Raw genomic sequence first — 11,595 nt, forward strand, 5'->3', positions numbered from 1 at the left:
TAGTATGGATGCCCCCCGAGTGCCTTCCTAGGAAGGTCCTCGATGCGCGTCCCTGGGAAAAGACCCCGTGGCAGACCAAAGACCAGATGGAGGGATTATATCTCCAAACTGGCTTGGGAACGCCTTGGTATACTCCCTGCGGGAGTGGAGGAAGTTGCTCGGGATAAGGAAATCTGGAGATCTCAGTTGGAACTCTTACCCCCGTGACCCGATTCCGGATAAGCGGTTGAAGATGGATGGATGGATGGAAGATGATTTCCAGGGTAGGCACTTTTTTTTTTTTTTTTTTTTTAATGACAGCAGTCCAAAATACTATATGATTGTGACAAACACAGTAATGCTGATTCTGTAATCAACAAACATTCTCAAGAATTATCATGAATAATAATACACTAGCTCTTACCCGTTCAAAGATATGAGCTCTGAAATGATGTGCAGTGTGTGGGTTATGGGGTGCACTGTGCACACAGTTTATGAGGGATGGAAAGTAACTTTAACTGGTGCTTACATGATAATATGTAGGAGCATCAATGTAAGAAATACCCGTTTCGTTTAATGGCTATAGAGATACTGTGTACCGATCTGCATGATTTTTGCGCACGCACACACACACACACACACACACACACACACACACACACACACACACACACACACACACACACACACACACACACACACACACACACACACACACACACACACACACACACACACACACACACAGAGCTGGTTAAACATGTTGCCTCATGCTAGATGCAGAATAGATAAGCCTCATGCTAGATGCAGAATAGATAGTAGATACACCATAAAAATGCTAATATACAGCATACGATTTGTGAAAGTGACAAACGGGCTTCACAGTTATGTTAGGTGTGTTCATATGCTAATGGTGATGCGATTTCAGATCAATTGCTCCAGCCACTGAGGAGAAACGCTGTTTCAGACAGACACTCAGACAGACAGACAGACAGACAGACAGACATTTGGAAAATTATATGTTTGATAGGCCTACTCCAGGGGTTCTCAAACCTTTTTTAGGCAGTGACCCCCAAAATAAACATATTACTGCATGGGGACCCCCACGGCCCCACCCTGACAAGCACTTCATGGAATTGTAGGTATTACATTTAATGTGACTTGGTTCCACAGATAAATATTGTGAAAATATGAAATTTTAAGCTAATCATCTGGGGGACCCCACACAATAATTTGAGGACCCCACTTGGGGTCCTGACCCCAAGTTTGAGAACCACTGACATACTGCAAGGGAAACCTCGTGTGACACACACACACACACACACACACACACACACACACACACACACACACACACACACACACACACACACACACACACACACAGGACAGGTGCCGTGTGCAGATGATGGGGGGCGGGATACAGGGTGCCGTGCGCAGACCGCGTGTCGCAGAGAGGAGAGAGGAGGAGGGATAGAAAACAAACAGCAGCAGAGTCACGTCGCCAGGTGAGTTTATATATTATACGCACAAACATTCTAACCTCCCCTCCACTAAAAAAATAACTAAAATACAAACAAGAACCCCTCTTCCTCGCCTCGCGCACGGACACGCGCTCATTAAAGCCGACGCTAAAGCAGCCGAACCGTGGCTGTTGTTGTGTGTTTTTTTTTGCGCCACCGTGATGCTGCTATGCGCGCTAGGCTAACGGCAAGGCCCCGACTGTTACTGCGTCAGAGGACCGTTCTGTTTCGTTGTACGGTGACGTTATAAACAAACACGGTGCGCGACACAGCAGTGCGGGGTGCGAAGGAGGAGGGGGTGCGCGCGCGTGTGTGAGTGTGCGTCCGGTACAGTACAGGAGGACAGTGGTGCGTGTGTGTTCTGTGTATCGGTGTGTGTGTGTGTGAGATCAGTGAGTGATGGGGTTTTAGGGGTCACACTGTGTAGCCTGGTAGTTTGGGGCTGTTAGGAGGCCTGCAGCGTGGGTGGGCGTAGCTGCCTGCCTAGTGGACGCCTAACAACATGTGGGTGGGTGGGTGGGTGGGTGCGCGCGTGCTGTGCGTGCGTGTGTGTGAGAGAGTGCGCTAACCTATCAAAAGTGGGTCCCCAGTGCCCACTGCCAACCAACCTGTTGTGTGTGTGTGTGTGTGTGTGTGTGTGTGTGTGTGTGTTGTCAGGTTATAATAACAGTATTTTAATTAATTAATCAGGTTTGTTTGTAGTTTAAAATCACTTCAAACCCTATATACTTTGTCGACCGGGGTCCCCCAATGAAGCTGTGCTTGCATGGTCCTCTCGTTTTCCCCCCCTCTAAACCATATCCCTTCAAACCAAAATTGCAGATCTACAAACCTGTTGTGATCTTGTAAATAATACTAAGCCAATGTTTGCCTTCATTAACCCATCATGAATCAAAATATCGCTTCCATGTTTATTTCAATTTTGACCAACATTACATTATTATGTAAACCCAAACCTATTACAGCCCCCAAATTAAAAAGTGAATAACTAATTTCTCTGTTTTCTATTATTGTTATCAGGAGTCCGTCATCTACAGAATAAAAGCTATCGTCTTATAATGTCTCAGCTGTTCTCAGAGACAGTAAGAGACACTCTACACAGAGACAGTCAAAGACAGTCTCCTGAGACAGTAAGAAAGTCCTGAGACAGTAAAATGAAGCATCAAACTCTGTGTGGGTGATTCCGTCTGGCCGGTACAAGACTCATTTATTGATCTCTAAATGTTCCTGCCAGCATACCCGTCAGTCCAAATATCAGCGATTGCCAGTATATTTGAGAAAAGCAATTCATGGGAGAACGGCTCCCCAGAAACTCAGGGGCTCTTTCTCTCCCTCTTGTTGAACCTAGTGCTGTCACAATTATTACATAATCGTCTAATCGTAATTATTTTAGGTAATCGCAATTATTTTGCATAATCGTCATAATCGTTTCCATGTTGAGAAATGTTAATATAGTTTCGAACACTTTCAAAAAGTAGTGGAAATAGCAGATCTACAAGCGTTGTGAGCTTGTAGATCGGCTGTTTCCACTAAAGTTGTCAAATATGTCAGTAATTTCTTTGTATATTTGGGTTATGTGTCATATCTGCCAGGTGCTACTTCAAAGCCTACAAGCCAAACAGAAATGTAATTGTCAACGACAAATACGCAATTAAATCGTTAATCGCAATTATTTGAGTGGCAATTAATCGCCATGTAAAATGTCGTAATAGACCGTTTGTCATCCTTCTGATTGGTCCCTGAGACTCCCTGACTGGCCAACCAGAAAAAAACATTCACTTTTTGCTATCGGGGGTGGAGTTTGTGCAGTGGAGAATGTTAAATGTGGCTTTCAAAACTGTCCGCAGTGCGCAACACGGCGATCGCCCGGTACGGCCGCGATCTCGGCCGTGATCTCGCTCATCATAATGAATAAGCTTCAACAAACTAGTTCACATGGACCATATCAATGGTCTAAGAGTCACGATTGGGTACATATATTTTAAATGGGCAGAATTACGAAAAGCCAGCCTATTATGTGAGGTTAGGATTATAGTTCTGTCCTCTTCCTACCCAGGATGCAATGCGCGGTCTATTCTCTTTCTGATCCAGAGGATTAAACTAATTAAAACATTTATTTTCGGGGGGAAAACTACTGTTTTGCTATGTAATTACTGTACCTTTTTCTTCCCTTTTTATTAATATCACGTAGATGTGTTTTTTGTGGTACTTTATATAGCTGTAATGAGGCTATGAAGGGGAAAAAAATCCCATCCACTACCACTATAAAAGAATCTGCAAAGAGGATTCTGTCCCACTGGGATTAAACAAATTAAAACATATATTTTCGGGTAAACCCCCTGTTTTGCAATGTAACTACTGTACCTTTGTCTTCCCTTTTTATTAATATCACCTAGATGTTTTTCCTTTGGTACTTTATATAGCTGTAATGAGGCTATGAAGGGGAAAAAAAATCCCATTCACTGCCACTATAAAAACAATCTGCCCAGGGTCAAATGTCCTATCATAGTAACAGGGCAGAATGGGGCGGGATTTGCAAAAGGGCTTATTGTGAGTCGTGACAGCCCTAGTTGAACCCAAACTTGTTAATGCAACAAAGAATTGTAAAACATACCACTACCATTTGATTTGAATATTCCCTTCAGGAGTAGGCTAACCCCACAGCAACCAGAGGAGAGAAGCAGTGTATAGATCCCGGATTATACCTATGATTAATGCTGCAAAATATGCCATCCAAGTTATCTTTTTATCTCGGCATTGTATTTTTAATAAGAGGGACAATAATAAATGATGTGTACTAATCACCCGGTGCACCCTTTCTCTCTCTCATGACTTTACAACAAAAGCCATGCATAAATGGCCATTATTTGCATGTGTGCTGATGACTCGCAACGTTTACTCTGATTCAAGCTGCCTTTCCGAGTTCCGACCACTTGCCAGATAATAACCCGTTTTGAACTGGCACACGCTCTTAATGGCCACGTGCTCCAAATGAACACGCCGCTGACAACTGCAAGCTGCGATACCGGGAGCCAAACACGCACTGCACTAATATTATCTATTCATTCAAGCAATTGGGGCCTGCTGCAACTTACAATGATCTTTGATTATTCTATTGATTACTATTGACCATTTGAGCCCTTTTGCACAACGGTGTCGTGCAAAGGTGTGGATGTGTAGATCAATATCTTATGGCTGTCTGTCTGTGCAGGTGTAGTAGGAGTGTAGTGGTTGCTGTGGTGATGAGCACTAACGAGTGTTTTGGGTGTGGCCGGACGGGTCACTGGATCAAAAACTGTCCTAACGCTGGCAGAGGGCGGGGCAAAGGACGAGGTCGAGGAAAAGGTCAGTCTGTCTGTCTGTCATTATGTCTGACTTATCATTGATTGTTTCAAACTGTTCAGTGTTCAGACGTAAAATGGAACACAAGTTACATTTAGTTAAACCGTGTGTGTGTGTGTGTGTGTACTGTGTAGATCTGTTCTGTTATCGCTGTGGAGAACCAGGACATGTCGCCAGGGACTGTGAGAGAACTGAAGATGGTGAGACACTTCTGTCTGTCTGTCTACCCTGTCTGCCTGTCTGTCCACCGTGTTTTATTAAAATACTTTTCATTTGTCTAAGATGAAGATGTCAAAACTTAACCTAAAGTAACTATTGTCTCCTCTCCTCTCCTCTCCAGCCTGTTATAACTGTGGTGGCTCAGGTCATATTTCCAGGGACTGTAAGGAGCCTAAAAAGGAGAGGGAGCAGGTTTGCTACACCTGCGGGAAAGGGGGTCATGTGGCACGGGACTGTGACCACGCCAACGAGCAGAAGTGCTACTCCTGTGGAGGCTTCGGACACATCCAGAAGGGATGCGAGAAGGTCAAATGTTACCGGTAAGAACAACAAAACTAGAGCCCGACTGATCAATCTCGGACTGCCCATAAGTCCGACATCTCATTACCCCGACTAGGCGACTACATGTGCGGTTAGGGTTTGTAATGGGGTGAGTCAGACCAACGCGACATCAGAGTAATGTGCTGTCAGAACAACGACACGGCACAGATCATTTTATTAGCCAATATTGTCCTATCACAGATATCACATGGAGAGTGCCTGGTCAGAACTCAAATTAATCTGCTATTAATTAATAAGGAACTGCTCTTTGTAGGTTGGAGAAAAACTACTCCTACCTGTTACAGTAGACCTCACTCCCAGGACTCGCATAACCCCAGCTCACTTTACTAGGCTGGAATGGCTCACGGTAGAGGACAGAGTACAGCAACTTGCGATGGACCTTGTCTTCAAGGTACTCAGGGGACCAGTGCCCAATCTGTCAAACTGGAGTGAGAGACGCCCACGGGCACAAAACCAGATGGAGCTCCACTGATCTCAAACATGGCGATGAACGATTTTACTATTCAGCCACCAAAAGGAGAAACATAATCTCTTTTTTTTTCTTTTTTTTTTCCTGTAGCTGCTTACATCAGAAAGAAAAAAAGACACATGCAAATGTATGGATAATCTGACTCTGATTATCAGTTATAAGGAGGCGAGATACTCCTAGTTGTAGGCTACCTGAGGTAATGCCAGCCAGCCTACCAGTTCTAGCGTTACACAATCTGTTCATAATACAACTTGTGATAATGATGGACAGTGTTTCTATTGTTCATAAAACCCAGTCTGAATACTCCATTCCACTGACACTAAAGCCCCTTTTCGACTGCAACTTTAGCACCACACCACACCACACCGCACCACATAAAAATATCTACATTTTCCATTACACAAAATTACCGGTATTATCGGTAAGAAACAAATTGACCCTTTTAACTGTGATTATAATACAATATAAATTTGTATTACAACTATCCTAAATTATAATACACTATAATGGATTATAACTGTGATTATAATACACTTTAAAGTATTAATGTATTACTATGATAATTATAATTCACTATAATAGATTATAATAGTGGTCACAACTCAATAGAACCTATTATCATGTACTACAACTATATCCTGGTGGTCTAAATGAAAAGTCAGTGAGTGATCAGTCATTATGAAGTGTTTGGCCCCGTTTGGCCTAGCTCAGACCTACTCTAGAGTGGATACTTTTTAGTACCACGTTTAGTACCACCTTCACACCACTCTACCCAGTTCCTTGTAGTGGAAAACCTGTCACAAGTGGGCGGTGTGGTGTGGAGTGGTGTGGTGTGGTGTCAGGCCTGTGGAAAAGGGGCTTAAACCACCCAACACAGTCTCAATACTCTATTCCACTGACACCAACCAATACTATTTTCAACTACGCTAATACACGTGATCTTCATGAGTTCTAATAAAGTGTGTGTTTGTTGTCTAGGTGTGGAGAGATTGGACACGTGGCGGTTCACTGCAGCAAAGCGTCTGAGGTCAACTGCTACAACTGTGGGAAGTCGGGTCACCTGGCCAAGGAGTGTACCATCGAAGCTAGTGCCTAGCGGCCTGCTGGCACACTAACAAACCTACACACCCTCCCACTCTCAACCATCGTCTTTCTTTTTTATTTCTATTTTTATCTCTATTTTATCGTTTTCTCTCTTCTTTTTTTATTTTATTTTCTCTCATCCGCCTTTTACCATTGGTCCAGAGGGCACTCGGTCAGCCCCGGAACCAGCCAGTCAGAGCAAAGATACAAGGAAGGACACTAAAGTTTTAAAAAAACTACAAAAGAATCCACTTTGTTCTGCATAAAAAAAGAAAAACTACAGCTTTAGTTTGGTAGAGATGTAATAAAGCTTTGTTTAAGACCACCGTTCTGCTCAGCCGATTGGCTGAGAGAGTCATGTGACCCACTCAGCTCTTACACGGATTGGGTTACCTGAGGAAGGCAGAGCTTAAGATAAGCTTGAGAATTCACTTTGTTTTTATGGACTTATTTGAGCTCGAGTGTCATAGGGGTGAAATGTGATTGGCCAGCCTCCGGGCTAAGCTACAGCCAATCAGATCACAGGACGAATATCATGTCATCACACTAGGAAAGGAAAAAACCAACAGAAAAGCCAGATGTTTATTAATAATAATAATAACATAATTATGAAAAAATGTAAACATGATCATTAATTAATATGTAAAAGTTTTTTTGTACAGTTGAGCTGACTGAAGGTCAGTTTGGCTCACAACACATCAAAGAACGCCACGGAGAGATGGACAAACGGATTCACAAACCAGAAAAGACAAAAAAAAATTACAAAATCAATATAAAAAATAACAATTTTAGGTTTGGACACGGAAAGGAAAATGTTTTCACAACAAAAAAAAAACAAAAAAATCCAAATGTTATTTTTGTACAATATATCACATAGAAGTACAGAGTGTAAAGATTAAAGATCATTCTTCAGCTTCTTTTTACAGCGGTGGCTGTAGACAGTGGGCGTGGCTTTAGACGGTAGAACTGTAATTTTAACCAACCAATAAACGAGGAGGAGGAAGGGGAGTGGACTGGAATCATCAGCTTCCTGACTTATGTCTTTATTTAACACTTCATGAAACAAACACAGTGGTGGGCAAGGAGGTAGGGAGCGCTTCGCTGTGTTCACTTGGACCGCGAGGAGGTGCCGAAAGTCGGGAGGACGAAGATTTACTATTCTGTCCATAATGGCACATAACTCACTCGGTAACGGCGCTGAGTCGGCTCATGCGACCATCGCAACCCTCGTCACGGCGACTCGCTCGCTCGGCGGTGTCTCACGGTCGCCTGAGACGACGCGCCTCCGTCGTCAACACCGAAAACAAGCGTGGCTTTCCCTTGCAGTCCCCCGCGCCCCCACTGTTGTGCTTAGGTTCGTTGGCAAAAACGTGCATGCCTCCCTGCCCGTGGTGAGCTTAAAGGGATAGTTTAAAAAAATAAGTCAACCCATGGAGAATTCATGGATATTTTTTAGGTTTTATCACATTCCTAAGCCAATTTGATGACCAGCAGTGGTTCCCTAAGGAGAGATAAAGAGAATGCTTTGTTCCCTATGGAGACTAAAAGAGTCTCCTCAAATTAGTATTCGATTGAAGAAAAATCTTTTTAGGGGTGAACTATCCCTTTAATTTATAATTCTGCCACTTACCAAGAATAACTGTTAGTTTTTTAGATCAGTTATTTTTGGCATGTGACAATATTGTATTACAGAGTATAAATTAGGCTTCACTCTTGTGTAGGACCAGTCTGTCAACCACTGGGACTCACTAAATACCAGGGGCTGTTTGCACCACCGCACACACTAACTAGGCAGACCGCATTATTTAATTGACTTTAACAAACAACCCAAAAAATACAATCTCAGTTTGGTTTGCAGCCCATAAACATATGAGTGATATGCCTATACTATCTCAATTTTCTCCTATATGTGGTAATGAACAGTTTATTCCGGCCAGAAACAATAAAGGTTTTAAGCTGTGGAATATTAATGGTATTCAGGAAATAATGGACCTCTATGAAGACAGAGTTATGTCCTCATTTGAACGCTTATGTCGGAGATATCAAATTCCTAATGAACATTCTTTTTAAATATTTACAGTTAAGAAGCTTTATGTAAAAAAAAATGTGACAACGTGATGTGTATTCCACCCCTTTCAATACTTGAGAAAACGTTAAATCTAGAAGGGAGTGGCTCCATATCTGTATATTATAATCTGTTAGTTGAATATAGTACTGATTCGGCAATAGATACATTAAATGCATGGAAATTGGACATTATTGATATTGATGATGCAGAGTGGAAACAGGTTTTTGATTGAAGACTTTATTAGAAGTTTGCATAGGAAAAGGTACAGTTTCATGACGGTACAGTTCACTGGTACAAGGTCTACTAAAAGGAGATCCATGAAAAGACTAAGCTTATTTCCACAGGACACCATTTAAGTATCTCATATAACATTGAATGACAGATGAATAGAACACAGTACTATGCAGGATATATGTAAATAAAATAAAATGAGAGAACAAAAAGAAAACAGTAAGTCTAAACAAACAGTAAGTATATACAAAGAAGGGGCAGGGGAGGGTAGGGTTGGGCTAGGTTAGTTTCTTTTTACCAGTTGCGAACGGCTGCTGCCTGTAAGTGTTTTTTCAGGGCAATTTTAAAGGATGCTAGTGATCCACACTCCTTTATGGCCTTCGGTAAGGCTTTCCACATTTTGGTGTCAAGGCATGTGTAAAAGCACAAAAACAGACAATTGATACAAGGTTTAAATTACTCCATATAAATGGTTAATGAGAACATACATCATATGTCCGCCAACATTCCAGATATCTGTAACAAATGTTCAATTGAGAAAGATTTCATTTTATGTGGGAGTGTCCTAAGATGCAAATATTTTGGAATGAAGTCATAAAGTGAGGTCAGGAATCTTTAAAATTACCATTCCACTAAGTGCTAAGCTCTGTATACTTGGAATCCACCCAAGGAACTTTATACGTTGAGCAAAGCAAACTAAAATCTTTGACTTTGGACTTCTCCAAGCTAGAAGAGCTGTGGCATTATGCTGGAAAAGTGTTGAAGCTCCAACATTGAGGATGTTGCATAGGGAGCTCATGAACTCTATCGGGATGGAGAGGCTAACCTTACCTATGTGGTTAGAGATAGACAGAGTGACTAATGTGTGGCTAAAGAGAAAGAGAGAACAGGAGGAGAAAAGGAAAAGAAAAGAGAAGGATGATGTGAACAATGTCATTTGATGGGCATGTGCAGGTGGTATGTGTGTGTGAATGTGTGATTATATGTATTGTGTTATGTGTAAAAAAAAAAACAATTTAAAAAATATATATATAAGAAAAACATCTGTTTATTAAGACCAAAATCAATGTAATTTGTGATACTATCCAAATCAATGACTTTGTGTACATGCCGGTGGAGATAGAGCTCTTTGTTGACAAAAGTTTTACTTCCTTGTGTAGAAACAGCTCGTTTTCATTGGATCCGGGAGCTATGGCGTCATTTATGCGACTACATTATTTTAAGAACAGTTTACGAATTACTAGTTAAGTTATGCCATAAACAGTCGTGGTGCAACATAAGTTAGTTACTCACTTAGTTACAAACTAACTAGTAGTTGAGTACTGCTGATCAACAGGGCAGGTGTGCCGACAGCGACGTCTTAAAGGAGTCTTGACTCTTTCACCACCAAAAAGGGGGTCCGGGACCCATAGGGGGTCCTCAGAGTTACTACAGGGGGTCCTCCAAATCTTCCAATCCTTTTTAAATTAACAACTTGAACCCTAGTGTCCATATTCTGAGAACTGTAGCCAAAAATGGCAGAACTACAAGGTCACAACGCCTCGCAGTGAGCTTGTAGATCGCCTTTTTTCGGGAAAGAGGTTTGGTGTAGAGGGGAAAAAGAGCAGACTAAGTACAGAGTAAAAGGTCAAGTTTATTAGGTAATGACGGCTCAAGTGGTTAAATATCTGAAAACACAAATTGACATGAATCCAAAGTACACTGATTGTGCTGTCAAACGATGAAACAATATAGAATCTATGAAAAGGTTGTGGGGGTCCCTAAAATATTTTGCTTTTTGTCGCATTCATTATTAAGACAATACTTTGATTATAATAAATGTACCCCCATTGATTCCTAAATGCATCTGGGTCCCCTCTCCAAAAAGTTATGTGTGTTATATATAGTCCGGTCTGTAATCTGATCTAGCCTGTATTTCGACAGGGCCTACTGCACTGAAGTGTGCATGTGTGTCTGTGCGTGTGTGGGCGTGCATGTGCGCAAGTGTGTATAATGGATGGAGAGTGACATCAGGAGTTCAAATCAGGCTCATGACCTTTGTCATATGAGTAGTAGTGTTTATAAATAGCCTACTTCACATTCTATATCTAACACAGGTTTTATATTAAACTATATGTGAATGCAAGTGTGGGAGTACAGAGAGTGTCATATCGTGAGCAACAATATTATGACATAACCAGAATATGTACTAGGATTCCTTGTTTCCCTATTCTGGTTATGTCACATATTTAAAGTTCAAACAGCTAATATACATATATATATTACTATAATACAGATTGTAACCATGCTCTTAAACCCTGTAGATAGTAAACTGGTAGCCTCGTAAATTCGAATCAGAA

General features: G+C 41.7%; 1 protein-coding gene across 1 annotated transcript; it reads left to right on the forward strand.

Moving 5' to 3' along the window:
* Positions 1–1,434: 1,434 nt before the first annotated feature.
* On the forward strand, positions 1,435–7,980 carry LOC308287357 (CCHC-type zinc finger nucleic acid binding protein-like). The gene is made up of 5 exons (XM_080728506.1): positions 1,435–1,487; positions 4,714–4,847; positions 4,979–5,044; positions 5,185–5,383; positions 6,853–7,980. Exons 2-5 carry the CDS (start codon positions 4,745–4,747, stop codon positions 6,968–6,970), a joined length of 486 nt encoding a protein of 161 aa, XP_080584632.1. The 5' UTR covers positions 1,435–1,487; positions 4,714–4,744; the 3' UTR covers positions 6,971–7,980.
* The last annotated feature ends 3,615 nt before the right edge of the window (positions 7,981–11,595 follow it).

The sequence above is a fragment of the Nannobrachium achirus genome (assembly GCF_963921795.1).
Source record: "Nannobrachium achirus genome assembly, chromosome: 6".
NCBI lineage: Eukaryota > Metazoa > Chordata > Actinopteri > Myctophiformes > Myctophidae > Nannobrachium > Nannobrachium achirus.

Coding starts and splice junctions, on each gene's coding strand:
- LOC308287357 (XM_080728506.1), top strand. CDS start 4,745: ATGAGCACTAACGAGTGTTTTGGGTGTGGCCGGACGGGTCACTGGATC. Junction 5,045..5,184: donor CTGTGAGAGAACTGAAGATG/GTGAGACACTTC, acceptor TCTCCTCTCCAG/CCTGTTATAACTGTGGTGGC. Junction 5,384..6,852: donor GAGAAGGTCAAATGTTACCG/GTAAGAACAACA, acceptor TTTGTTGTCTAG/GTGTGGAGAGATTGGACACG.